Here is a 27,430-nt window from a genome sequence, read left to right as displayed (position 1 = left end):
ATAAGGGGATCAGGGGTTATGGGGAGAAGGCAGGAGAATGGGGATGAGAAAATATCAGCCATGATTGAATGGCGGAGCAGACTCGATGGGCCGAGTGGCCTAATTCTGCTCCTATGTCTTATGGTCTTATGATCTGGTGCAATCTGCCCCGAACTCAGTGAAATCTGTTAGTGGATTGGCACAAGGAATGTGAACCCTAGTTTATTTTTGTCCCTCTGTTGCATATTGGGTAGAATGGGGCTTTGTCCTCTGATGTTTAGAAGAATGAGAGATGATCTCATTGAAATGTATAAAATTCGTGGAGCGTTTCAAAGGGTAATGTTTTATTCGCTCATGGGATGTGGATGTCCCTGGCCATTTGTTGCCCATCTCTAACTGCCTGAAACTGAGTGCCTTGCACGGCCATTCTAGAGGGGGCAGTTAAGAGTCATTGCTGTGGGTCTGGAGTCACATGCCAGCCAGACATGCAAGGCCAGTATCCCTAAATTGCCCCTGAATTGAGTGTCCTCAATTCAAGAGTCAACCACATCACTGTGGGCCCGCAGTCACATGTGTAGTGATCTGTATATCTGCTGGTTATGGAAGAGAAAATGCTGGAAAATCTCAGCAGGTCTGGCAGCATCTGTAGGGAGCGAAAAGAGCTAACGTTACGAGTCCGATGACTCTGTCAAAGCTAACAGAGAAAGTGGGAAATATTTATACTGTGGAGTGAGAATGAAAGATGAGTCATAGCCATAGAAACCCAGGGAAACCGGGTGCTAATGGCCACAGAAACCCAGGGGAAAGAGGGCCAATGGCAGTCCCCAGAGAGGACAAAAGATGTGAAAGGACAAACAGCAGAGAAACTAACATCAGAGGGTGAACTGTAGATGTGGGGGGAGGGGAAGGGGGAAGAAAAGAGAAGAAATGGTAAAGAAAGGTGGATAAGATGGGGGGGGGGGGGGTTAAATATATATTAAGAAAGACAAGAAAGAAAGAAATGGTAAAAGACTGTTGAAATGAAATGGGATGAAAACAAATGGGTCGAGGTGGGTTGGAGCTGATCATCTGAAGTTGTTGAATTCGATGTTGAGACCGGAAGGCTGCAGCGTGCCTAACCGGAAGATGAGATGTTGTTCCTCCAGTTTACGTTGAAAACGCAACGTAAACTGGAGGAACAACATCTCATCTTTTGTTAGGCACGCCTTCCGGTCTCAACATCGAATTCAACAACTTTGGATAATAATAATCGCTTATTGCCACAAGTCGGCTTCAAATGAAGTTACTGTGAAAAGCCCCTAGTCGCCACATTCCGGCGCCTGTTCGGGGAGGCTGGTACGGGAATTGAACCCACGCTGCTGGTCTTGTTCTGCATTACAAGCCAGCTGTCTAGCCCACTGTGCTAAACCAGCCTCAGATGATTGGGGACTGCCATTAGCCCTCTTTTCCCTTGGTTTCTGTGGCCATTAGCACCCGGTTCCCCTGGGTTTCTGTGGCTATGACTCATCTTTCATTCTCACGCCACAGTATAAATATTTCCCATTTTCTCTGTTAGCGTTGACAAAGGGTCATCGGACACGAAGCGTTCGCCCTTTTCTCTCCCTACAGATGCTGCCAGACCTGCTGAGATTTTCCAGCATTTTCTCCTTCGTTTCAGATTCCAGCATCCGCAGCAATTTGCTTTTATCTGTTGGTTATGTAAAGGGTTAACAATTGTATTGTAGTACTAGATAACCACCAGATGGCAGCACCAGATCCATGTATATAAACTGTACTCAGCGGAGATTCCCGCCTATTTGTATCAGGAGTGATTAGAGAGCAGAGTGTTAGAGATATGGCTTAGTTGGCACGTGTAGTTATTTTTAGTTTATTTTTCATAGATTTTACAGTGCAGAAGGAGGCCATTCGGCACATCGAGTCTGCACCGGCTCTTGGAAAGAGCACCCTACCCTAGCCCACACCTCTACCCTATCCCCGTAACCCAGTAACCCCCACTTAACCTTTTTGGACACTAAGGGCAATTTAGCATGGCCAATCCACCTAACCTGCACATCTTTGGACTGTGGTAGGAAACCGGAGCACCCGGAGGAAACCCGCGATCACGGGGAGGATGTGCAGACTCCGCACAGACAGTGACCCAAGCCGGAATCGAACCTGGGACCCCGGAGCTGTGAAGCAACAGTGCTATCCACTGTGTTACCGTGTCGCCCCTTTTTATTTACTTCTTATTTACTTAATCATCAGTTATAGTTGTAGAATAGTGAACAAACTGATAGATATTTCTATTTGTTATTCAATAAATGTTACTTGCTTAATCTGAAGTTTTACTGAACTACAACCATCAGATCATTCTGGCAGTAAGCAAAAGAGTAACGATGTATTGCAATCACGTACTATAGCAGTGTGTAGGCCAGACCAGGTAAGGATAGCCGATTTCCAGATGGTTTTTATGACAATCAGTGACAGTTCCATGCTGAGGACAGCTTTGATTCCAGATTTTATTGCATTTAAATTCCACCAGCTGCCCTATGATTTGAAGCCATGCCCCCAGGGCATTTACCTGCGTGCTGGAGTACTGGCCCAATGACATTACCGCTCTGCCACCATCTCTCTCTCCCCCCATTTTAAATCTGATCTTAAATGCATGGGGAATGGTGAATACATGTAACTCTCAACTGGTGTTTTCAGACCTCTACTGCACCAAACCCATTCTACACCTTACAGCTTTGTCCATACATGCACCCCCTGAAAACTGATGAACACTTCGAAGGGTCAAATGTGATCTGTGCTGAAACCTCAAATCCCACCAGGAGAATTGAAAAGGACATTGGAACAGAAGGATGCCATTCAGCCCCTTGAGGCTGTTAGGCTAATAATAATAATAATAATAATAATAATAATCGCTTATTGTCACAAGTAGGCTTCAATGACGTTACTGTGAAAAGCCCTTAGTCGCCACATTCTGGCACCTGTTCGGGGAGGCCGGTATGGGAATTGTACCCCCGCTGCTGGTCTTGTTCTGCATTATAAGCCATCTGTTTAGCCCACTGTGCTAAACCAAGCTGAACTACGTTTGAAATTTGCAGTGCTCTGGGGTTAGCTAACTTACTCACGCAGGGAGCCGGAGCAATCCCAAGGGGCCACATGGCCCCCTTCTGTGATGTAACCATTCTATGATTTAACTTGGATTCCTTGCCATGCTTCTGTAATCCTTAACACCCTTCACCAACAAAGGATGTGGAAACGGAAAGCTAACGTGAACAGCTGGGGTTGAACCTGGATTTAACGTTGAGAAGCCTGATGATCTTGGAGTAAGAGATGTCGGACTTAATGCTTACCATGGATCCTTTCTCTCCGGGAGGTCCTAGAGAACCTGGATCACCGCGATCACCCTGAATCAAAAACAGAAGTCACAATGTCAGGCAATGGCTTCCTTCAGAGCCAATCATTGCAAGTACTCACAATCTCTGCATTGTATTACCATCCTGACAATGAAACATAAGACATAAGAAACAGGAGCTGGAGCAGGCTATTTGCCCTTTGAGTCTTCACTGCCACTCAACAACATCAACGCTGATTTTCTGTCTCAACTTGACCTTCCTGTGCCAACCCCATTTCTCTTAATTCCCATAGTAACCAAAAACCTATCCACCTCGGTCTGGAATATGATCAACGCCTCTGCATCACCACTCAGTGCTCTGAGGTGGAACATTCCAAATGCTCACCCACCCTCGAGCCCTCCTCGCAGTTCTACCCTTTATTCTGAGACTGTGACCCCGTGTTCTAGATTCCCCAGCTAGAGAGCCTCTAACCTGTCAACTCCTTTGAACATGTTGGCCGTGATTTACTGTCTCGTCACACACGACTTGGTGACGCAATGAGGCCATTGAATCTCGCGATAGGCCTCTTGCGAGTTTCGCGATGCTTGAAATGCCTCGTGAGATATATCGCCCATGCTGGGCGAGATCCAGATTAACATATTTAAATGAGCCATTAGGAGGCACCTTGGCACTGCCACCTTGGAACCCTGGTGCCCGGGTGGCACTGCCAGACTGTCAGGGGCACTGCCAAGATGCCAGGCTGGTAGTGCCAAGGTGCCTGATGCCAGGTTGCCTGTGCCGGGGATGCCTTGCCCTTAAGAGGTGGGATGAGTGGGGGGGGGGGCTCGAGGACCCCCTAAGAGGTATGTGGGTGCAGTGGGAGTGTCTAGACACCGCGGTGGGGTGGCTGAGGCGGGGAGGGGGTTGAAAGATCGAGGCGGCATTTAAAAATGGTGCCCTGTTCCGCTAGTCGCTTTCCTGTGCTGCCGAGCTCAGCTCATCAGTGCAGGAAATCAGGTTAGCGTGGCCTCAGCGGGCGCTCCTCGCCAAGGTCAAAACAAATGGCAAAGTCCCATTAAACAGCAGTGCCTAAAGCGCCAAGAAACACCCACTAAACACGCCCACATCGGGACTCTGTTTTTGTCCTGTTAAATCGTGCTCGTTATATATCGAAACAAGGTCACCTCTCAGGCTTCTAATCTCCAAGGAATATAGGCCTTGTTTATTCAACCTCTTCACGTGGGCCACTCCCCTCATTCCAGGGATAATCTGATGTATCTCTGGTGCCCCCCGCCCTGGGACAAGTAAAATGAGAGAGTGCTAGAAAAACTCGGCAGGTCTGGCTGAATCAGTGCCGAGAGAAACAGAGTTAATGCTTCAAGTCCAATATGACCCTTTTTTCAGATCTCGGGCAAGTATCATCATAGAATCATAGAATTTACAGTGCAGAAGGAGGCCATTCGGCCCATCGAGTCTGCACCGGCTCTTGGAAAGAGCACCCCACCCAAGGTCAACACCTCCCCATAACCCAGTAACCTCACCCAACACTAAGGGCAATTTTGGACACTAAGGGCAATTTAGCACGGCCAATCCACCTAACCTGCACGTCTTTGGACTGTGGCAGGAAACCGGAGCACCCGGAGGAAACCCACGCAGACACGGGGAGAACATGCAAACTCCGCACAGGCAGTGACCCAAGCCGGAATCGAACCTGGGACCCTGGAGCTGTGAAGCAATTGTGCTATCCACAATGCTACCGTGTTCTCCACAATGTGAGGAGACCAAAGCTGTCCACAGCACTCCCGATGTGGCCTCATTAATGCTGCCTGCCTGCCTGTTGGAGCGAGACTCTTTTTATGTTTTACTCTTAAAAACTTTCTGCAATTTGGATCGGATCAAAAAATAAACTCTTCACAAACTGGTTGGCATGTTTTTGACACGACAACAGTAACATTTCGGAACAATACTTCATTGGCTCTGAAGCACTTTGGAACATTTGGAAGTTGTGAAAGGGGCTGTTTCAATACAAGTCCTATAATCAACGTGAACGAGCTGATGATATCGATTTGTTATTGGTCTTTGTTCCTTTGCTGATCACAATAATTCTGCAAAGCCCACGTGTGTGTTTCACGTGTATAGATTTGTCACTACACGAGGTAACCCTTTAGGCTGGCAGGGCATCAGGTATCTGTCAGAAGTACATAAATTCCTAACAATTTAAATCACTTGAGGCCCTAAGCATATTTCCATCTCCAAAACAAATCTCTGTGGATTTACCTCATAATTGTGAGAATTCGTGTCTTAACTTGTGTCAAGTCGCCAATCCACCACCTCTTGTGCATTCTGACCTACTCGGCTCCCATTTCAGCAATGCCTCGAGTTTACAATCTCAGCCTTGTTTTGAAGTCCCTCCATGGTCTTACCCCTTCCGACCCTGCAACCTCCTCCAGCTCCACAAACCTCCCAGATGTCTGCGTTCCTCGAATCCTGGCCTCTTGTGAGTTCTGAATTTCCCTCAACCCCACATTGGGGGGCTGGGCCTTCAGCTGCATGGGCTCCAGTTCTGGAATTCCCTCACTCACTCATTGCTCACTCGGTCCTCCTCTCTTTAAGATACTTGACAAAACCTGCCTCATTGTCCCGTTGTGGGTATCTGACCTAATGTCTCTGCATGTGATGTGATGTCAAATTTTGTTCCATTATGTTCCTGTGAAGCCTTGGCTATTTTGCTACGGTAAAGGAGCTATAGGAGCTGTTGTTCTTGACTCTCACTGTTAGGTGAGGTTACCTAGCTGTACCATGTCTCACAGTTTGTCTCTCAATGACATGTCTCTCAGTGAGAGGGTCAGTACTGAGGGAGTGCTGCACTGTCAGAGGGTCAGTACTGAGGGAGTGCTGCACTGACAGAGGGTCAGTACTGAGGGAGTGCTGCATTGTCAGAGAGTCAGTACTGAGGGAGTGCCGCACTGTCAGAGGGTCAGTACTGAGGGAATGCTGCAATGTCAGAGGGTCAGTACTGAGGGAGTGCTGCACTGTCAGAGGGTCAGTACTGAGGGAGTGCAGCACTGACAGCGTCAGTACTGAGGGAGTGCTGCACTGTCAGAGGGTCAGTTCTGAGGGAGTGCCGCACTGTCAGACGGTCAGTTCTAAGGGAGTGCTGCATTGTCAGAGGGTCAGTACTGAGGGTGTGCTGCACTGTCAGAGGGTCAGTACTGAGGAAGTGCTGCACTGTCAGAGGGTCAGTATTGAGGGAGTGCTGCACTGTCAGAGGGTCAGTTCTGAGGGAGTGCCGCACTGTCAGACGGTCAGTACTGAGGGAGTGCTGCATTGTCAGAGGGTCAGTACTGAGGGTGTGCTGCACTGTCAGAGGGTCAGTACTGAGGAAGTGCTGCACTGTCAGAGGGTCAGTATTGAGGGAGTGCTGCACTGTCAGAGGGTCAGTCCAGAGGGAGTGCTGCACTGTCAGAGGGTCAGTACTGAGGGAGTTCCGCACTGTCAGACGGTCAATACTGAGGGAGTGCTGCACTGTCAGAGGGTCAGTACTGAGGGAGTGCCGCACTGTCAGAGGGTCGATACTGAGGGAGTGCTGCACTGTCAGAGAGTCAGTACTGAGGGAGTGCTGCACTGTCAGAGGGTCAGTACTGAGGGAGTGCTGCACTGTCAGAGGGGCAGTACTGAGGGAGTGCTGCACTGTCAGAGGGTCAGTACTGAGGGAGTGCCGCACTGTCAGAGGTTCAGTACTGAGGGAATGCCACACTGCCAGAGGGTCAATACTGAGGTAGTGCCGCACTGTCAGAGGGTCAGTACTGAGGGAGTGCTGCACTGTCAGAGGGTCAGTACTGAGGGAGTGCTGCACTGTCAGAGGATCAGCACTGAGGGAGTGCCGCACTGTCAGAGGGTCAGGACTGAGGGAGTGCCGCATTGTCAGAGGGTCAGTACTGAGGGAATGCCGCACTGTCAGAGGGTCAGTACTGAGGGAGTGCTGCACTGTCAGAGGGTCAGTACTGAGGGAGTGCTGCACTGTCAGAGGGTCAGTACTGAGGGACTGCTGCATTGTCAGAGAGTCAGTACTGAGGGAGTGCCGCACTGTCAGAGGGTCAGTACTGAGGGAATCCTGCAATGTCAGAGGGTCAGTACTGAGGGAGTGCTGCACTGTCAGAGGGTCAGTACTGAGGGAGTGCAGCACTGTCAGGGTCAGTACTGAGGGAGTTCTGCACTGTCAGAGGGTCAGTTCTGAGGGAGTGCTGCACTGTCAGACGGTCAGTACTGAGGGCGTGCTGCATTGTCAGAGGGTCAGTACTGAGGGTGTGCTGCACTGACAGAGGGTCAGTACTGAGGAAGTGCTGCACTGTCAGAGGGTCAGTATTGAGGGAGTGCTGCACTGTCAGAGGGTCAGTACAGAGGGAGTGCTGCACTGTCAGAGGGTCAGTACTGAGGGAGTGCTGCATTGTCAGAGGGTCAGTACTGAGGGTGTGCTGCACTGTCAGAGGGTCAGTACTGAGGAAGTGCTGCACTGTCAGAGGGTCAGTATTGAGGGAGTGCTGCACTGTCAGAGGGTCAGTACAGAGGGAGTGCTGCACTGTCAGAGGGTCAGTACTGAGGGAGTGCCGCACTGTCAGACGGTCAATACTGAGGGAGTGCTGCACTGTCAGAGGGTCAGTACTGAGGGAGTGCCGCACTGTCAGAGGGTCAGTACTGAGGCAGTGCGGCACTGTGAGAGGGTCAGTACTGAGGGAGTGCTGCACTGTCAGAGGGTCAGTACTGAGGGAGTGCTGCACTGTCAGAGGGTCAGTATTGAGGGAGTGCTGCACTGTCAGAGGGTCAGTACTGAGGGAGTGCTGCACTGTCAGAGGGTCAGTACTGAGGGAGTGCCGCACTGCCAGAGAGTCAGTACTGAGGGAGTGCCGCACTGTCAGAGGGTCAGTTCTGAGGGAGTGCTGCACTGTCAGAGGGTCGGTACTGAGGGAGTGCTGCACTGTCAGAGAGTCAGTACTGAGGGTGTGCTGCACTGTCAAGAGGGTCAGTACTGAGGAAATGCTGCACTGTCAGAGGATCAGTATTGAGGGAGTGCTGCACTGTCAGAGGGTCAGTACTGAGGGAGTGCTGCACTGTCAGAGAGTCAGTACTGAGGGAGTGCTGCACTGCCAGAGTCAGTACTGATGGAGTGCCGCACTGTCAGACGGTCAGTATTAAGCGAGTGCTGCACTGTCAGAGGGTCAGTACTGAGGGAGTGCTGCACTGTCAGAGGGTCAGTACTAAGGGAGTGTGCACTGTCAGAGCGTCAGTCATGAGGGAGTGCTGCCCTTTCAGAGGGTCAGTACTGAGGTAGTGCTGCACTGTCAGAGGGTCTGTACTGAGGGAGTGCTGCACTGTCAGAGGGTCAGTACTGAGGGAGTGCCGCACTGTCAGAGGGTCTGTACTGAGGGAGCGCTGCACTGTCAGAGGGTCAGTACTGAGGGAGTGCCGCACTGTCAGAGGGTCAGTACTGAGGGAGTGCCGCAATGTCAGGGGGTCAGTACTGAGGGAGTGCTGCACTGTCAGAGGGTCAGTAACTGAGGGAGTGCTGCACTGTCAGAGGGCCAATACTGAGGGAATGCTGCATTGTCAGAGGGTCAGTACTGAGGGAGTGCCGCACTGTCAGAGGGTCAGTACTGAGGGAGTGCTGCACAGTCAGAGGGCCAGTACTGAGGGAGTGCTGCACTGTCAGAGGGTCAGTACTGAGGGACTGCTGCACTGTCAGAGGGTCAGTGCTGAGGGAGTGCTGCACTGTCAGAGGGTCAGTACTGAGGGAGTGCCGCACTGTCAGAGGGTCAGTACTGAGGCAGTGCGGCACTGTCAGAGGGTCAGTACTGAGGGAGTGCTGCACTGTCAGAGGGTCAGTACTGAGGGTGTGCTGCACTGTCAGAGGGTCAGTACTGAGGAAGTGCTGCACTGTCAGAGGGTCAGTATTGAGGGAGTGCTGCACTGTCAGAGGGTCAGTACTGAGGGAGTGCTGCACTGTCAGAGGGTCAGTACTGAGGGAGTGCCGCACTGCCAGAGAGTCAGTACTGAGGGAGTGCCGCACTGTCAGAGGGTCAGTTCTGAGGGAGTGCTGCACTGTCAGAGGGTCGGTACTGAGGGAGTGCTGCACTGTCAGACAGTCAGTACTGAGGGTGTGCTGCACTGTCAGAGGGTCAGTACTGAGGAAATGCTGCACTGTCAGAGGGTCAGTATTGAGGGAGTGCTGCACTGTCAGAGGGTCAGTACTGAGGGAGTGCTGCACTGTCAGAGAGTCAGTACTGAGGGAGTGCTGCACTGCCAGAGAGTCAGAACTGATGGAGTGCCGCACTGTCAGACGGTCAGTATTAAGCGAGTGCTGCACTGTCAGAGGGTCAGTACTGAGGGAGTGCTGCACTGTCAGAGGGTCAGTACTAAGGGAGTGTGCACTGTCAGAGCGTCAGTCATGAGGGAGTGCTGCCCTTTCAGAGGGTCAGTACTGAGGTAGTGCTGCACTGTCAGAGGGTCTGTACTGAGGGAGCGCTGCACTGTCAGAGGGTCAGTACTGAGGGAGTGCCGCACTGTCAGAGGGTCAGTACTGAGGGAGTGCCGCAATGTCAGGGGGTCAGAACTGAGGGAGTGCTGCACTGTCAGAGGGCCAGTACTGAGGGAGTGCTGCACTGTCAGAGGGCCAATACTGAGGGAATGCTGCATTGTCAGAGGGTCAGTACTGAGGGAGTGCCGCACTGTCAGAGGGTCAGTACTGAGGGAGTGCTGCACAGTCAGAGGGCCAGTACTGAGGGAGTGCTGCACTGTCAGAGGGTCAGTACTGAGGGACTGCTGCACTGTCAGAGGGTCAGTGCTGAGGGAGTGCTGCACTGTCAGAGGGTCAGTACTGAGGGAGTGCTGCACTGTCAGAGGGTCAGTACTGAGGGAGTGCTGCACTGTCAGAGGGTCAGTACTGAGGGAGTGCTGCACTGTCAGGGGGTCAGCGCTGAGGGAGTGCCGCACTGTCAGAGGGTCTGTACTGAGGGAATGCTGCACTGTCAGAGGGTCAGTACAGAGGGAGTGCCGCACTGTCAGAGGGTCAGTACTGAGGGAGTGCCGCACTGTCAGAGGGTCAGTACTGAGGGAGCGCTGCACTGTCAGAGGGTCAGTACTGAGGGAGTGCTGCACTGTCAGAGGGTCAGTACTGAGGGAGTGCCGCACTGTCAGAGGGTCAGTACTGAGCGAGTGCTGCACTGTCAGAGGGTCAGTACTGAGGGAGTGCTGCACTGTCAGAGGGTCAGTACTGAGGGAGTGCTGCACTGTCAGAGGGTCAGTACTGAGGGAGTGCTGCACTGTCAGAGGGCCAATACTGAGGGAATGCTGCATTGTCAGAGGGTCAGTACTGAGGGAGTGCCGCACTGTCAGAGGGTCAGTACTGAGGGAGTGCTGCACAGTCAGAGGGCCAGTACTGAGGGAGTGCTGCACTGTCAGAGGGTCAGTACTGAGGGACTGCTGCACTGTCAGAGGGTCAGTGCTGAGGGAGTGCTGCACTGTCAGAGGGTCAGTACTGAGGGAGTGCCGCACTGTCAGTGGGTCAGTACTGAGGCAGTGCGGCACTGTCAGAGGGTCAGTACTGAGGGAGTGCTGCACTGTCAGAGGGTCAGTACTGAGGGTGTGCTGCACTGTCAGAGGGTCAGTACTGAGGAAGTGCTGCACTGTCAGAGGGTCAGTATTGAGGGAGTGCTGCACTGTCAGATGGGCCAGTACTGAGGGAGTGCTGCACTGTCAGAGGGTCAGTACTGAGGGAGTGCCGCACTGCCAGAGAGTCAGTACTGAGGGAGTGCCGCACTGTCAGAGGGTCAGTTCTGAGGGAGTGCTGCACTGTCAGAGGGTCGGTACTGAGGGAGTGCTGCACTGTCAGAGAGTCAGTACTGAGGGTGTGCTGCACTGTCAGAGGGTCAGTACTGAGGAAATGCTGCACTGTCAGAGGGTCAGTATTGAGGGAGTGCTGCACTGTCAGAGGGTCAGTACTGAGGGAGTGCTGCACTGTCAGAGAGTCAGTACTGAGGGAGTGCTGCACTGCCAGAGAGTCAGTACTGATGGAGTGCCGCACTGTCAGACGGTCAGTATTAAGCGAGTGCTGCACTGTCAGAGGGTCAGTACTGAGGGAGTGCTGCACTGTCAGAGGGTCAGTACTAAGGGAGTGTGCACTGTCAGAGCGTCAGTCATGAGGGAGTGCTGCCCTTTCAGAGGGTCAGTACTGAGGTAGTGCTGCACTGTCAGAGGGTCTGTACTGAGGGAGTGCTGCACTGTCAGAGGGTCAGTACTGAGGGAGTGCCGCACTGTCAGAGGGTCTGTACTGAGGGAGCGCTGCACTGTCAGAGGGTCAGTACTGAGGGAGTGCCGCACTGTCAGAGGGTCAGTACTGAGGGAGTGCCGCAATGTCAGGGGGTCAGAACTGAGGGAGTGCTGCACTGTCAGAGGGCCAGTACTGAGGGAGTGCTGCACTGTTAGAGGGCCAATACTGAGGGAATGCTGCATTGTCAGAGGGTCAGTACTGAGGGAGTGCCGCACTGTCAGAGGGTCAGTACTGAGGGAGTGCTGCACAGTCAGAGGGCCAGTACTGAGGGAGTGCTGCACTGTCAGAGGGTCAGTACTGAGGGACTGCTGCACTGTCAGAGGGTCAGTGCTGAGGGAGTGCTGCACTGTCAGAGGGTCAGTACTGAGGGAGTGCTGCACTGTCAGAGGGTCAGTACTGAGGGAGTGCTGCACTGTCAGAGGGTCAGTACTGAGGGAGTGCTGCACTGTCAGGGGGTCAGCGCTGAGGGAGTGCCGCACTGTCAGAGGGTCTGTACTGAGGGAATGCTGCACTGTCAGAGGGTCAGTACAGAGGGAGTGCCGCACTGTCAGAGGGTCAGTACTGAGGGAGTGCCGCACTGTCAGAGGGTCAGTACTGAGGGAGCGCTGCACTGTCAGAGGGTCAGTACTGAGGGAGTGCTGCACTGTCAGAGGGTCAGTACTGAGGGAGTGCCGCACTGTCAGAGGGTCAGTACTGAGCGAGTGCTGCACTGTCAGAGGGTCAGTACTGAGGGAGCGCTGCACTGTCAGAGGGTCAGTACTGAGGGAGTGCTGCACTGTCAGAGGGTCAGTACTGAGGGAGTGCTGCACAGTCAGGGGGTCAGCGCTGAGGGAGTGCCGCACTGTCAGAGGGTCAGTACTGAGGGAGTGCCGCACTGTCAGAGGGTCTGTACTGAGGGAGTGCTGCACTGTCAGAGGGTCAGTACTGAGGGAGTGCCGCACTGTCAGAGGGTCAGTACTGTGGGAGCGCTGCACTGTCAGAGGGTCAGTACTGAGGGAGTGCTGCACTGTCAGAGGGTCAGTGCTGAGGGAGTGCCGCACTGTCAGAGGGTCAGTTCTGAGGGAGCGCTGCACTGTCAGAGGGTCAGTACTGAGGGAGCGCCGCACTGTCAGAGAGTCAGTACTGAGGGAGTGCCGCACTGTCAGAGAGTCAGTACTGAGGGAGTGCCGTACTGTCAGAGGGTCAGTTCTGAGGGAGCGCTGCAGTGTTGATGGTGCTGTCTTTATGGATGTGACACTAACCTATTATAAATCAGGTCCCTTCTGGCCTCTCAGTTGGATCGGAAAGGTCTCATAGTTTTATTTCAGGTATATCCACGGACTGATCACAAGGCTGCGTGCGGGATCTTGCTGTGTGCACCCCTGCCCGTGGGTTTCCCAGCGGTGTGGTGGGCCTCAATGGGACAAGCAGCGGGAAGAGAGACTCCAGCCGCCAGTGAACAGCGCTCGGCCGAGAAATACGCGGCTGGCCGAACGCAGTATCCTGCCCCGAATCTTTCTTTCCTTCCACTTATTTTGCTGTCTGTATCCAATTTGCCGTTGAATTCACCCACTCCAATTCTCAGCCCCCCCCCCCCCCCCCAACGTCCTTCTCCTTTCCCGCACTGTTAAATCTCAGGATCTGATTGGTTAAGACAGCAGGCTGCGTGTCCTGTGACCCTTTGTTGTGGTGTTAATAACTCACTCTTCCAACAACGTTATCGCGTGCGAACGTTTGGGGCTGGTTGGCGTGGGGACGAGTCACACGTGGGCAGACTCTGTTACTTGCCAATATCTAGCCCGGCTGTGTCACAAGCCTCACCCCTGGGTTAGCACTCCAGCTGTTTTCAGAAACAGCTGGAAAATCCTAACCAGTTGGCGGAGGCGGGGGGGGGGGGGGGGGGGGGGGGGGGGGGGAGGGGACTGGTTTTCAGAGAGAAATTGCAATGGTTTGAGTTGATGGGGGATTGTTGGAATGTGGTGCCGGTTTTACCTTGTCACCAAGTACTCCGGTGGGTCCTCCTGGTCCTGGCAAGCCCTCTGCACCCTGCCGACAGAGAGAAAGACATCAAAGTTTGCACTGCAGGGAGATTAGTCTGACCATTTTAATATACAAATATGGGAACAGGAGGAGGACATTCAGCCCTGTTTGGCCAAAGAGAACATGACAGATTGGGGACTTCACTTCATCCACAAGCATTGGTTCCATACCCCCCCCCCTTACCCCAGTCTGGTGGAAACAAGCTCAGGCTGAACATTATTAAATAAACCAGAATTTGCTGCTTTTTATGGGAGAGAGCTCCACATTTCTACCATCCTTTGTGTGAAGAAGACTTTGCTAACTTCACTCCTCAGTGCTCTGATTTCAAGGTGATGTACAATGTACACTTTTATTCATTTGTTCCTGTTCTCACATTCAAGGCTGCGTTGACACCATTCTCCTCAATCAGCTCACGTTAATAGCTCAAAGATCAGCGTTCTTCTACGGTACAAACTTTGGTCACACTCTCACACATGGAAGGTGGGAGAAGTTTCTATCTCTCTCCCACAAACAGCGGTTGACACAACATCGATTGCTCACGTTAAGTCTGAGATTGATCGATTTTTGATGGCCAATGGTGGGTTTATGGCGTTAGATCACAGATCAGCCATGGTTTTGCTGAGGGTCAAGGGGCTAAATCCCGTTCCTGTGGCTACCTCCAGGATTGCAAGGTCAACCAATCAGAGGAAATCACTCTTTGGGAATACCGAATGCTACTTTAATCGTTGGGTGTGGCTGATATCCCCAATCGTCTGGGAGACTGGGAGGAAAATCTATCAGAAAGTTTCTTCTGAACCTTGTTGATATTTATTGTGGATCTTCATGGCGGGGTGTTGGGTTGGGCGGGGGGGAGGGGGGAGTGATGGTGGGAAACCGTCAAATACATTGAGGTTCAACAGAGTTAGCCTGGGACATCTCCAGATCAAGACCCAGCCCAGTGTCAAGTCATACAGGTGTGATGTCAAAAAGCACTTCTTCACTCGTCGGGGAGTGGACATCATTGCTAGATGGGTGTGAGGAAAGTTATCCAAGGTTACTTAACCAGGGAAGGTAAATGGAGTCAGAATACCAATCAACTATGATTGAAATGAATAACAGAATGGGATAGAGCGGCCGAATCGTCTCCACTTAATTCTATCGGACTCACAAATTAGGTCTGCTCTGATCCAAACATCAGAGCAGAAACCTGGTCTGGGATCCTCCGAGCCCGCGCCGGCTCGGGGAACCGGCGTTCCCGCCGAGACGGCCCGTGACGTCGGTCCGACGCTGGGACGCAAACCTCCGGCGATCAGAGGATCGTCGGCAGCCGTGCGCGCGGGGCCGGCGCGGCGCGCGGTCAGGGGCCGTGGAAAGAGGCCCCCGCGGCGATTCTGCGCTGGCAGCGGGTTGCGGTCACGCCGGCGTGGTTCTAGCATGGCTCCACCCGGCGAACGCTCGGAGTTGCGGCTGCCCTGGTGGGGGCGGGGGGGATCCGTCACCGGGGGGGGGGGGGCCTCCGGGACGGCCAGGATCGCGATCGGGGACCACAGATTGGCAGGCGCATGTGGTCCGGGGGGGGGGGGTTGCCTATTTCTTCGGGGCCAGCCCGGTGTGTGGGTCCGCCATGTTGCGCGGGGCCGTGTGGAGCCCTCCGGCACTGTGCTGGCCCCTGTGGGCCACGGGATCACTGGGCCAAGAGGCCCGTTGACGCCGGGGGGGGGGGGGGGGACAATCCGGTGTTTACGCCGGCGTCGACACTTAGTTTTGAAGAATCCCGGCTCTGTTATTTAAATTCCCGACATCAACTCTCCCTTCAGCTCGTCAAAGACGGCGACCGACTCCTGGACATATTTATGCTGTGATTCACACCCACTGACCGGGACTAAGTGGCTGCACCATCCGAAAAAAGATTTGTTTTGTCTGATTGCTCTGGGTTAGAATCAAATCGAGGTTAAGAGGCAAGAGGCCAGCACTCTAACCCAACTGAGATACATCCGGGAAAATATAACTGACGGTTTGCCAGCCCAAAGGAAAACTGAAGCCATATTCTCTGGGTAAGGTTTCTGCCCTGGGCCCAATCTACAAAATAATTCAGTAAAGCCCTTTCAGAATGTGCTAGCTATCTCAATAGCATTAATTCTCATACACCACTGCACTAGATAATTGTAAAGATCTGAGCAGAATGTGGGATAGTTACACCTGCATGCCACAAGTAACCATGTTCCTTGACTTCCTGAAGATAGTTCCTGTTCACTTCAAAGTATTGTTACATTTTCTTTAACCCATTGACTCCAGAACTAAGCCGAGTGCCGTTAGATAGTGGGGTCACTCTCTCCGCTACAACTGCCGGGAACGACCCCTTGATTCCTGCCCAGCGAGGCTGGTAGATCCCGAGCGTCGGTTAGATCTGGTTAGCTGTGGCGTTGGCCGAGTTAAGTGAGCTTTTAAACTTACTTAACTCTGCAAGTCTAAGACCCATTGTGGGCGGGAATGGCAAATTTCAAATGATCTCAACTGCAGGAGAAGAGTGTAATAATAATATAATAATAATTATTATAATATTATTATTACTACACTTTTCTCCTGTGGTATAAATTGAGATTGTTTGAAATTTGCCATTCTTGCATTTGTCCTGAGGAGTACAAGATGAAAAACTTCAGCAGCATGTCTCTCTGCAGTATTAATAATATAATTGCCAATTGATATAGCACAATATCCAGAAGCCTCATTTTATTCCCATTGGGATAATTTGAGGTGTCCAGTTGCAGTGGTGAACATGCGTAACAAAGGTGCAGCAAAATAACTATTCTCCTTGATGACACACAAAACTTAATTCTGGGGTGAAATTCTCCGGTATCGGCGCGATGTCCGCCGACTGGCGCCAAAAACGGCGCAAATCAGTCGGGCATCGCGCCGCCCCAAGGGTGCGGAATCCTCCGCAACTTGGGGGGCCGAGCACTAACCTTGAGGGGCTGCCGAACTGATTTCCGCCCCGGCAGCTGGCACGGAAAAGGCCTTTGGTGCCCCGCCAGCTGGCGCGGAAATGACATTGCCGGGTAGCGCATGCGCGGGAGCGTTAGTGGCCGCTCACGGCATCCCTGCGCATGCGCTGTGGAGGGAGTCTCTTCCACCTCCGCCATAGTGGAGACCGAGGCGAAGGTGGAGGCAAAAGAGTGCCCCCACGGCACAGGCCCGCCCGCGGATCGGTGGGCCCCGATCGCGGGCCAGGCCACCGTGGGGCACGCCCCGGGGCCAGATCGCCCCGCGTCCCCCCCAGGACCCCGGAGCCCGCCCGCGCCGCCTTGTCCACCGGTAAGAGAGGTGGTTTAATTCTCGTCGGCGGGACAGGCATTCTAGCAGCGGGGACTTCGGCCCATCCGGGCCGGAGAATCACGGGGGGGGGCCGCCAACCGGCGCGATTACCGCCCCCGCCGAATCTCCGGTGCCGTAGAATTCAGCAACCGGCGGGGGCGGGATTCACGCCAGCCCCGGCGATTCTCTGACCCGGCGGGGCGTCGGAGAATCTCGCCCCTGATGCTGGATCTAATTACACTTCTCACGTTAAATCTTCTCGGGAGTTCACAATCAACTGAATTTGTAAAGAATCGAACCTACCAGTTCTCCGATCTTCCCAATGTTTCCCAAGTCGCCTTGCTCCCCCTGCGTGATCAGAATAAAGGATGCAAATGTTTATTACGAGCAATGGAAACTTGTTTTGCTGATTTTAGATTTTTAATTCTTTCCAGCGGTCGGTGGACCAGCTGGTGGTGTTGCTGATGGGGATGTGTAGTGTGTGCGTGTCAGGGTTAAGAGGTTTCATGCAATGACAGAACGTGATTACCTTAATGCCTTCAAGTCCGAACAGCCCAGGATAACCTTTGCGACCCGGCCGTCCCTGGAACAAAATAATTTGTTGCACACAGAAGTAAACACCACTATTTCAATGGCTAAACAGAATTACACAGAGTTTATAACGTCGGAAAAGGAGACAGCCAACGGGCCCATTGAGTCTGAACCTACTGTTCACTGCTGCTAACTCCATCCACCCAACTGGGCTTGATATCCCTTAATAGCCCTGGCGAGCTGAGACTCTCCCACCAGCAGAGACTGAGACGCTCCCACCAGCCAGAGTGAGATGCTCCCACCAGCAGAGACTGAGACTGTCCCACCAGCAGAGACTGTGACTCTCCCACCAGCAGAGACGGACACACTCCCACCAACAGACTGAGACTGTCCCACCAGCAGAGACTGAGACGCTCCCACCAGCAGAGACTGAGACATCGCTACCAGCAGAGACTGAGACGCTCCCACCAGCAGAGACTGAGATTCTGCTGTGGTGATATACATCACTGTAAGTACACAAAGGGTTAATGTACATACACTACACCTAGCTAGACACTAGAGGGAGCACCAGAGACATGACACACAGACAGTCAACCAATAGGTCAGTAAGATAGGACACGACCAATGGGCATTCACGATACACACAGAGGTGACACTACCACAGGGGGGCATTACACCAACCCATATATAAGGACACTGCACACATGATCTTCCTCTTTCCAGTGGAGACTCTCAGCTGGTTTAGCACATTGGGCTAAATCGCTGGCTTTTAATGCAGACCAAGCAGGCCAGCAGCACGGTTCAATTCCCGTACCAGCCTCCCCGAACAGGGGCCGGAATGTGGCGACTAGGGGCTTTTCACAGTAACTTCATTGAAGCCTACTTGTGACAATAAGCGATTTTCATTTCATGTTCATTTCAGTGAGTACAGACACAGGGTTGATTGAAACACATCACACCCACCACGTGGATTGTAGCAGACTGGTTCATCAGTCTGAGTAGCTATAGCAGGATTAACAGTAGCGTCAAATCCAAGTAGGAGAATTGTTAATAGTTTAATAAACGTGTTAAAGCTCTCTCCAAGTCTGAACCCTCCTTTGTCAGAGTATACATCAAGGAAGCAACTTATACTACGACAAGAGCATAACAAAAGATCTGCCACCAGCAGAGATTAAGACTCTGTCAGCAGGCCAGTATTTGTTGCCCGTCCCTAATTGCCCTGGAACGGAGTGTCTCGCTCGGCCATTTCAGAATGCAGTTTCGAATCCACTCCATTACTGTGTGTCTGGTGTTACATGTAGACCAGACCAGATCTCCTTCCCTAAAAGATGTTAATAAATTAGATGTTTTTTTATGACAATGAATAACAGTTTCATGATCACCATTAGGGAGACTAACTTTATATTCCAGATGTTTAATAGAATTCCCATGGTGGTGTTTGAACCCATGTTCCCAGGCTGGTCTTTAAATTACTAGTGACATTCCCACTATGTCACCCAATTCCCTGCAATATCCTTCTGTTCCCTTCTCCCTCACACATGGTGATCTGGCTGCGCTGATCTGGCTTCTCCCTGAAGCTTCTGTGCTATCTCCTGCTTTGTGGCACACATAGCTACATGTGCTCAGCCTCACAGGAGAATGTAATGAGACAGCGACGAGCTGCAATGTATTTAATGTCTTACTGCTACTCAGAAATCTATGGCATCCTGAAAATGAGCGACACGTTAAAAACACAGTGCAAGAATTTGCAACATCTGTCGTGCAACAGCATGCCAGTTAAATTTGACATCTTAATTGTTATTTTAGGGAAGCAGAACAATAAATGTGCCTCACTTGAAACCTCAGCTGCAGGTGGATCATTGTCTTGGCAGTTTTTTCATCCAAGCCATGTACCAATACTGTGAGCAACCCGTCAGGTGTGCCCATGTGGCGATCAGGTAGGGCAAAAAGAGCTTGCCAAAAATGTCTACCAAGAGCCGTAAGCTTGTCAAAAATTGAATCACAGCATAAACGCTCCTTGCGTATATTACAACAGTTTTCATAAATTAATTGCAGATAAAATCTGCCAGCCTGCATTTCAGTAACATGCTGACATCCATAAAAGACGTGTCTGTCTCTGGTTCATTAAATCGGTTTCCTGCTAAAGGTTTTTTAAAAAAAGGCCCCATTATCCCAAAGAGGAAATCGGCACTTCTCCACGTGATTAATTGCACATGAATTCAGATCAAAAAGTTCTGGTGTAATGGCGCACAGTGGGACATATTTTGCCTGCGTCAGTTTTTAGTTCGGAGGTTAACAATGCTTAACTGAGTGTCTGTAGCAGACGCCCTTGCAGACCGACGCCGCCAGGCATTTGCTTACAATTTTGGAGAAGTATTGCATTTGTAAGATTTAGAACTTACCAATGGTCCGTGGCTTCCTGGAGGTCCCAGTGGGCCTTCGTCACCCTATGGAGCAAGGATACATTTGCAAATATTTTAGAGATTAACGTCCACAATTGCAAGTATGCAGTAGAGCAGATATTAGAGTAAACTATATGAGCGGAAAATCCCACTGGAACAATAATGGCAAGTTTTAATGCAGGCCTTTATCAATATGCAAAATTGGCCATTGAGTACAGGGGACGCGATTCTACCGACCGCGGGATTAAGTGTCCGCCGTTGTGAACGCCGTCGCGTTTCATGACGGCGCATAATGGGCGTGGGCAGTAGCGATTCTGGCCTCCACAGGGGGCCAGCACGGCGCTGGAGCGGTTCACGCCGCTGGGGGCGGCGCCAACCCGCGCGTGCGCAGTGGCGAAACGCCAACCGACGCATGTGCGGTAGACTCACGTAACGTTCTGGTCCCGACGCAACATGGCGCGGGGGTTCTGGGGCCGGAAGCGCAACAAAGTAGGCCGGGAGGGGGGGTGGGGGCGGGGAGAGGCCGGCCCGCCGATCGGTGAGCCCCAATCGCGGGCCAGACTCCATCGGAGGCCCTCCCTGGTGAAGGAGCCCCCCTCCCTCCCCCACAGCCCGCCCCCCCCCCGACCGTTCGCGCAGAGTTCCCGCCCGCAGCGATTGGTGAACGGCGCCACAGGACTCTGCCGTTTCCGCACGGCTGCTCAGCCCATCCGGGCTGGAGGATCGGCGGCCCAGCGGCGGACAGCGGCCTGCGGCCGGCGCCGCGCCAGTGCAAATGATGCCGATTCTACGCACCTCGGAGAATCACGCGCCGGCGCGGGGCTGGGAGAATCACGCGCCGGCGTCGGGGTGGCGTGGCGCGGTTGTGGCGATTCTCCACCCCGGCGCAGGGTGGCGTGGCGCGGTTGCGGCGATAGTCCGCCCCGGCGCAGGGTGGCGTGGCGCGGTTGCGGCGATAGTCCGCCCCGGCGCAGGGTGGCGTGGCGCGGTTGTGGCGATTCTCCACCCCGGCGCAGGGTGGCGTGGCGCGGTTGCGGCGATAGTCCGCCCCGGCGCAGGGTGGCGTGGTGCGGTTGCGGCGATTGTCCGCCCCGGCGCGGGGCTGGGGGAATCACGCCCAGGATGTTCACTGAATCCTGAGCCAGGTGGTGATGTTCGCAACTTGATTGAATCTCTTTTCCTGACAATGGGGTTATTTACAGAATCAGCATTTCAGGTTTCTGTCTCGTACCCTGGGGCCCAGACGTCCCTCTTTATACTTTCCTTTTTGAAAAAACAATAATCAATAAATTAAACAAAAATACAGGGGTGACAAGCCCTGGTGCGGCACTGTAACTAAAATATAACATCAAAAGGAAATGTATAAATTAAATGAAAACATCGTTCCCGGGTTGGCGATGCACCCCAGCCACTGCGGCATGCACCGGTCGTGGAAGGGCTGAAAAGTGTCACTGGACACCACATGCTCCCTCTCCACCCGCCTGCGTACGTAGTCTGGGTAGCGACGCCACCAGTCGGGACGGGCAACCTCCTCAACTGCCCGCTGACTGGACTTGTTAACGGCCAACTTGGGTAGGCCCAGGAGCAGGGTTACGAGGAGCTCTTCTTCCTCATGCCTGCAGTTGGTGACCCACGATTAGGAGCGCAGGGTTGAAGTTCAACCACAATTTGAGGAGCGGCCCCTTCAAATGGCTAAAAAAGGGGGCTGAAACCTCGGGCAATCTACAGGAATATGGAACACGGACTCCCCTTGGCCACAGAACAGACATGCGGCCTGGGAGTCCTTAATCTACGGTTGCTATGGCACTGCTGCATGCAACATCCTCCACGACGTCTCAGATGGAAAAAGGGAGGACTCCCGTGTAGAGAGCCCTCCACTGGCGATGAGAAGTAAGTCTGTTCCTGTTCTCACCCAATGTCCGCCTGTGTACAAGAACAGGAGGAGGCCATTCATCCCCTTCACCCTGTTCCATCATTCAATGAGATCACAACTGTTGCGTATGTTAATTCCATCGATCAGTCTTGGTTCGGAATGATTACCCCCTCTCCCCCCCCCAAAATAAAACCTATCAATCTGAGTTTTGAAATGTTCAGTTGACGTTAAGCCTCAACAGCCTTTTGGGGAAGAAAGTTACAGATTTCCACGAACCATATTCAGCGTGAGAGAATCTTTTGAAAGGCAAGTTCAAAAGGGTCTCCTCGTGCCCCCCCCCCCCTCCCACCTACACCCCCTTGCCAAGGAATGCTCTCCAGCCACACACCATGGCCATGTGTGACTGCTTTCCCAAGGGATGCCCTGCTCCATGGCCACCATGCAGAGCTATGGAACCTCCATTCTCATTCACCCACTGAACATTATATAGAATCAATGAACCCTATAGTTATGCTAGGGTCTGTAACAAAAGTTGTTTAAAAATCATTCATTTAAACCTTGTACTTTTGAAAGAAAAACTCCTTTTTACAACAGCACATAAACGTGTCAATTATCCAGACCCTTTAAGTATCAATAGCAGAAGCTTTCGGCATTGAAACATCTTTATTTTGTGTAAATAAACATCATGCAAGTTACAGAAAAGAGCCAGAGCTGTCAATCAAGCTATGTCTTCCCTGGGGCTCAGCTGTTTCAACAAGTTCATGGATTTCTGAGCTCTTGGCCAAGTCTCGTTATGTATTCTTGAGAGCCCAGGCATCCATTAGAGTACTGAAACACCTGAGTCTCAGGGAACACATTGGTTGATCGACAGCTAAGGGGTTCTGGTCTGTGCTGTAAAGATAAAGAGGTTTCAAGTGCTTGCAATTTTTATCATTAATAGTTTAAAGGGTCTGCATGATTGACACTTTTATTGTCCTGCACTAAAAAGTGAGATTGTTTTCAATAAATTGGAAAATTAAAGCTGTTGCTTTTGAAACTTTTTCTTGTACATTGTACAGTCACAAAGGATTCATTGGTTTTTAACAGTGTATAGTGGGCAAATGGGCATGGGGGGAGCATAGGGACTACAGGCCGTAAGAGACAGAATCGAAGGGGCATGCTGTGTGTGTGGGAGTGAAGGGTTGTGAGGGGTGAGGGCTGGAGCGCCGTTATAACTGGGACAAGGCCCCACAGCATCGAGGTAGCCTGTATTCAGTCTGCCTTGGGCACCCAGCAACCCTGTGGCTCCCCGCGTTCTCTTTCCTGGCCTGGCTGGCACGACTGGACCACCATCACCCCTACCCTCTCCCTCCCACTCCCACTCCCAATGCCCCCCAACCTGGAGGGAGAAACTCCAGCCCAGAAACAACAGATGCAAGGGGACACACCAGGAAATACTTTTCGATGGGAACGTGAGCTGTTCAATGCATTTGGCAAAATTGACTTTTGAGGAATGTGCAGTTCAGGAGCTCAACATTTTATTGATCATTCACGGCGGGGGGTGGGGGGTGGGGGAGTGGGGGGGAGGGAGGGATGGAGGGGGTGGGGGGGAGGGGGGGGGGTGCTTCTTGCTTACCTCTTGTCCCTTTGAACCTCGTGGTCCCAATGGTCCTCTGTCACCTGGAGATCCCTAAACAGTTTCACACACACACACACACACACAGGAAGCATGTTAACATTGTAAAACACAGACTCAGCAAATTAAAACTTACCTCAGGGTAACTGAATTCGAAAAGAAAGTAGATTATCTTTTCACAAGATGAACTTCTTTTTGATTTTGGGTTGGACAATAACGCATGAAGGATCGTTCCAAAATCACACAGTGAAAGTGAAAACTGTCACACAGAGCTCCAGCGGCAGAGATTTATTCATGTTTCTTTCCAATGAAGGGGCCACTTAGTGGGACCAATCCACCCACCCTGCACATCTGTGGGTTGTGGGGGTGAGACCCACGCAGACCCGTGAAGAACGTGCAAACTCCACACGGATAGTGACCCGGGGCCGGGATCCAACCTGGGACCTCGGCGCCATGAAGCAGCAGTGCTAACCAGTGCGCCACCGAGCCGCCCTTCCAGTGACAGAGATAATGGAAACTATGTCCCATAGCGACCACGTTTAGCCGCGTGTTTCCAGGCACTCACAGTGCCAAGAAATATAACGCTATCTGTGCAACTCTGGTTAGATATGGGGCCTCAGCGTTAACGTCCAGCTGCAGCTGCACTTAGTCCTGTTTCCTGCACTGAGGAACGCCGCTCGCCAAAACTCCTCAGTGTTGGGAGGGACCGGGACGCCACCGATATCTCGACTCCTGAACCCCTCCCACAAAGCCCAACTCACCGGTAAGGATGCCGCCCACTGCACCCTACCAGACGTGCACAGGGCACCCCCAGGCCCGATCACCACCGTGCAGAAAATGCCAGCTTGGCACACTGGCAGTGCCCCTCCACTTGGCAGTGCCACTTGGACACCTTGGCAGTGCCAGGTTGGCAGTGCCAGTGTGCCACCCTGCCAAGTGGGCAGATACCTGGGGCCTCCGAAAATGAAAAAATGAAATGAAAATGAAATGAAAATCGCTTATTGTCACGAGTAGGCTTCAATGAAGTTACTGTGAAAAGCCCCTAGTCCCCACATTCCGGCGCCTGTTCGGGGAGGCTGGTACGGGAATCGAACCGTGCTGCTGGCCTGCCTTGGTCTGCTTTAAAAGCCAGCGATTTAGCCCAGTGTGCTAAACCAGTCCCAATTCCCTGAGTGGCCCCTATGAATGATGTTCGGTCTTGCCCCCATTTTTGGGGACCAGCACTGAACGGGGCTCGCCCGAAGTCACCAAGGCGAAGGGGAAAGATCCCAACGCCTCGGTCACCTCAGGGAACTGCCTATCAGAGGGAGTCTAGCTGTCTCGCTCTAATATGAGATTTGATAAAGGGTGATCCCGCTCACAACAGCCGGGCTTCACATTGCGACGTCTCGCGAGATCGTGTTAGATCTTGTGAGGAGTAGAGAGCCGTGTAGATCCCAGGAGCGGGGTGTCCCGGCATTTACCGGTCACGTTGCGCCACCACGCGCTGTTATTCAGGCGCAGCGTGGCTGGTAGATAGCGCCAAGCGCACCTGTTAATGGGGTAATCTCACTGGTATAGACTGTTATACCAGTCTATACCAGCCTTATGGATTCGAATAATTTTGCTTTTCAAAGCCCAAGTGCAAAATGAAGGAAGGTGATTTCGGACAGTGGTAGCAGCCATGCCTCTGAGCCAGAGCTCCAGGTTCTAATTCCCACTCCAGGGTTGGATGGCAAAGGAAACTTCATTCATAACATGGTCAACGAGGTTGATTATCAACCTGCAAACCCTTCCAGTCTGCAATGGGAAGCAGCAAGATCCGGAGGGACTTCTGATCAACTGTGTGATGGACTGAACGTTGGAGCTATCCATGGTTCTGGGCTGTAAAGTGCATGTTGCCACAGCAACTCAGGCTCCTCGGGGTTGGCTGGATGGCCAGTGTGGATCAGGTTGATGTCATTGGCATGGGACTGGATCCCCATTGTAGCTGGGGTGGATTTGGGGCCTGCTTCCTAAATTGACCCACGGTGGAGGTCACGGTGTTGTGGATTGGTAGTGCCTCCATTCAGGGAACTGAAGAAATGTAAAATTGGAGTATTTCCTCCCAGCCTTGCGCCATAAGTGGTCATTTGAGGAAAAAGCAAGTTGTTGACGTTCGACCTTGCTTAAGATCGCTAATTCTGGTTGGACGGATTCATAGAAATGTAGAGAAGTAAGAGGAATAGATCATGTGACCCTATTAATCCTGTCCACTCTATCTTTTCCCATCATAATTTTGTCCACTTCAATCAAGTCACCCCTCCGCCTTCTTTGTGCCAGGGAAAATAACCTCAACCTATCCAATTTCTCCTCGCAGCTACACTTTTCCAGCCCTGGCAACATTCTTGTAAACCTGCCTGCTTGTTTTCAATGACTGTTGCAGAATTTACAGGATTTGGGAAGATGAAACCAAAGTCATCCATTATTTCCATGGCCAACTCCTTTCGCTCCCCGGGATGTAGATGATCAGATCCTGGGGATTCCTGGAAATCTCATCACGTGACCTCTGCCCCCAACCCCATGATCTCTCCCATTGGCTGCCTCTGTTCAGGACATCCCGCCAACATCCTGCCTCCACCCCCCTCCCCACACACCAAGTATAAGGCAATCAGCTTCTTCCAGTTGTGGTCTCACCCCCATAAGTGGACACAGTTGGGGGGCTGCGGTGCTAATAGTTGACAAAGCTGAACACTAGACCCTAACCCTCCCACTCCCAGCTCCAATGGAGGCCAGGCAGGGGCAGGCAGGCAGCTCTCATGAGGCTTGTTGATCAATTCAAGACCTGATTGAAGCTGGCAGCATCCGATTCCCTGATTTCATAGAATTTCATAGAATTTACAGTGCAGAAGGAGGCCATTCGGCCCATTGAGTCTGCACCGGCTCTTGGAAAGAGCACCCTACCCAAGGACCACACCTCCACCCTATCCCCGTAACCCAATAACCCCACCCAACACTAAGGGCAATTTTGGACACTAAGGGCAATTAATTATGGCCAATCCACCTAACCTGCACATCTTTGGACTGTGGGAGGAAACCGGAGCACCCGGAGGAAACCCACACACACACGGGGAGAACGTGCAGACTCCGCACAGACAGTGACCCAAGCCGGAATCGAACCTGGGACCCTGGAGCTGTCCACAATGCTACCGTGCTGCCCCAATCTTCTGGCTCATTTCATCATCCAACCCTAGGGTGCCTCTGGTGGTGGATTGCTGCAGCACATTGATTGGCAGTGAAGGAGGGGTGGGTGGCTGCTTGAGATGGGATCTCAATACGCACCCCAGGGTCTCCTTGCTTCTGCCACATTCCTGTTGCATTTCGGCAGCTTTTCCCTTCCCCTTTGCAATTCAGCCTTCCCCCTTCCAACCTCCTTTGGTTCTATCTCCTGCACCTTGACTTACCCCAATATCACTCCCGTTGGCTTTGCACCATTGTCCCCCGTGTCAGTTAACCACTGCCGACAAGTCTCGACAGTTCTTCCTGCCTCTGCACTTGCTTAGAAACGTGTTCACCGGTTCCAGCTTCCAGTTCTGGTGAGGGGCCATTGATTTGAGACATGGGGCGGGATTCTCCGAATCCCCGGCCAGCCGCGCATTACTCGGTGGCGTGCCATTCGCTGGCGGCGGGATTCTCTCTTCCCACCGCTTGTCAATGGGATTTCCCATTGAAGCCACCCTGCGCCGTGGGGAAACACACGGACACGGGTGCACTGCCGGCAGGAAAGGCGAACCGTAGCGGCCGGAGAATTCCGGCCATTAACTGAGGTCGGGATCTTCTGGTCCTGTTGAAGGCGACTCCTCCGTGACGGATTCCCCGGCGACGGACGGGCGAGTCACCCAAGACGCGGTAACCATCGGTGGGAATGGAAGACCCTAATGGCGGCCAATGGCGTGCCTCCCCCACCACTGGGAAACATGCCACAGGGGAACCTGGACCACCAGGGCAGCATGGTAGCATTGTGGATAGCACAATTGCTTCACAGCTCCAGGGGCACAGGTTTGATTCCCCGCTGGGTCACTGTCTGTGCGGAGTCTGCACGTCCTCCCCGTGTGTGCG

At 52.5% G+C, this 27,430-nt stretch overlaps 1 protein-coding gene across 1 annotated transcript in view; it reads right to left on the bottom strand.

Annotated features, from left to right (window-relative positions):
- The window catches only part of LOC140427240 (uncharacterized), a 435,573-nt gene that overhangs the window by 207,209 nt on the left and 200,934 nt on the right, over window positions 1-27,430 (bottom strand). The window contains 6 exon segments of the mRNA XM_072512840.1: window positions 3,318-3,371; window positions 13,594-13,647; window positions 17,236-17,280; window positions 17,462-17,515; window positions 19,866-19,910; window positions 23,354-23,407. Coding sequence (XP_072368941.1) covers window positions 3,318-3,371; window positions 13,594-13,647; window positions 17,236-17,280; window positions 17,462-17,515; window positions 19,866-19,910; window positions 23,354-23,407 — 306 coding nt within the window.

This window comes from Scyliorhinus torazame, chromosome 7 (genome assembly GCF_047496885.1).
Source record: "Scyliorhinus torazame isolate Kashiwa2021f chromosome 7, sScyTor2.1, whole genome shotgun sequence".
Taxonomy (NCBI): Eukaryota; Metazoa; Chordata; class Chondrichthyes; order Carcharhiniformes; family Scyliorhinidae; genus Scyliorhinus; species Scyliorhinus torazame.
The sequence above is the reverse complement of the archived record's forward strand: the minus strand, read 5'-3'. Positions and strand labels throughout refer to the sequence as shown.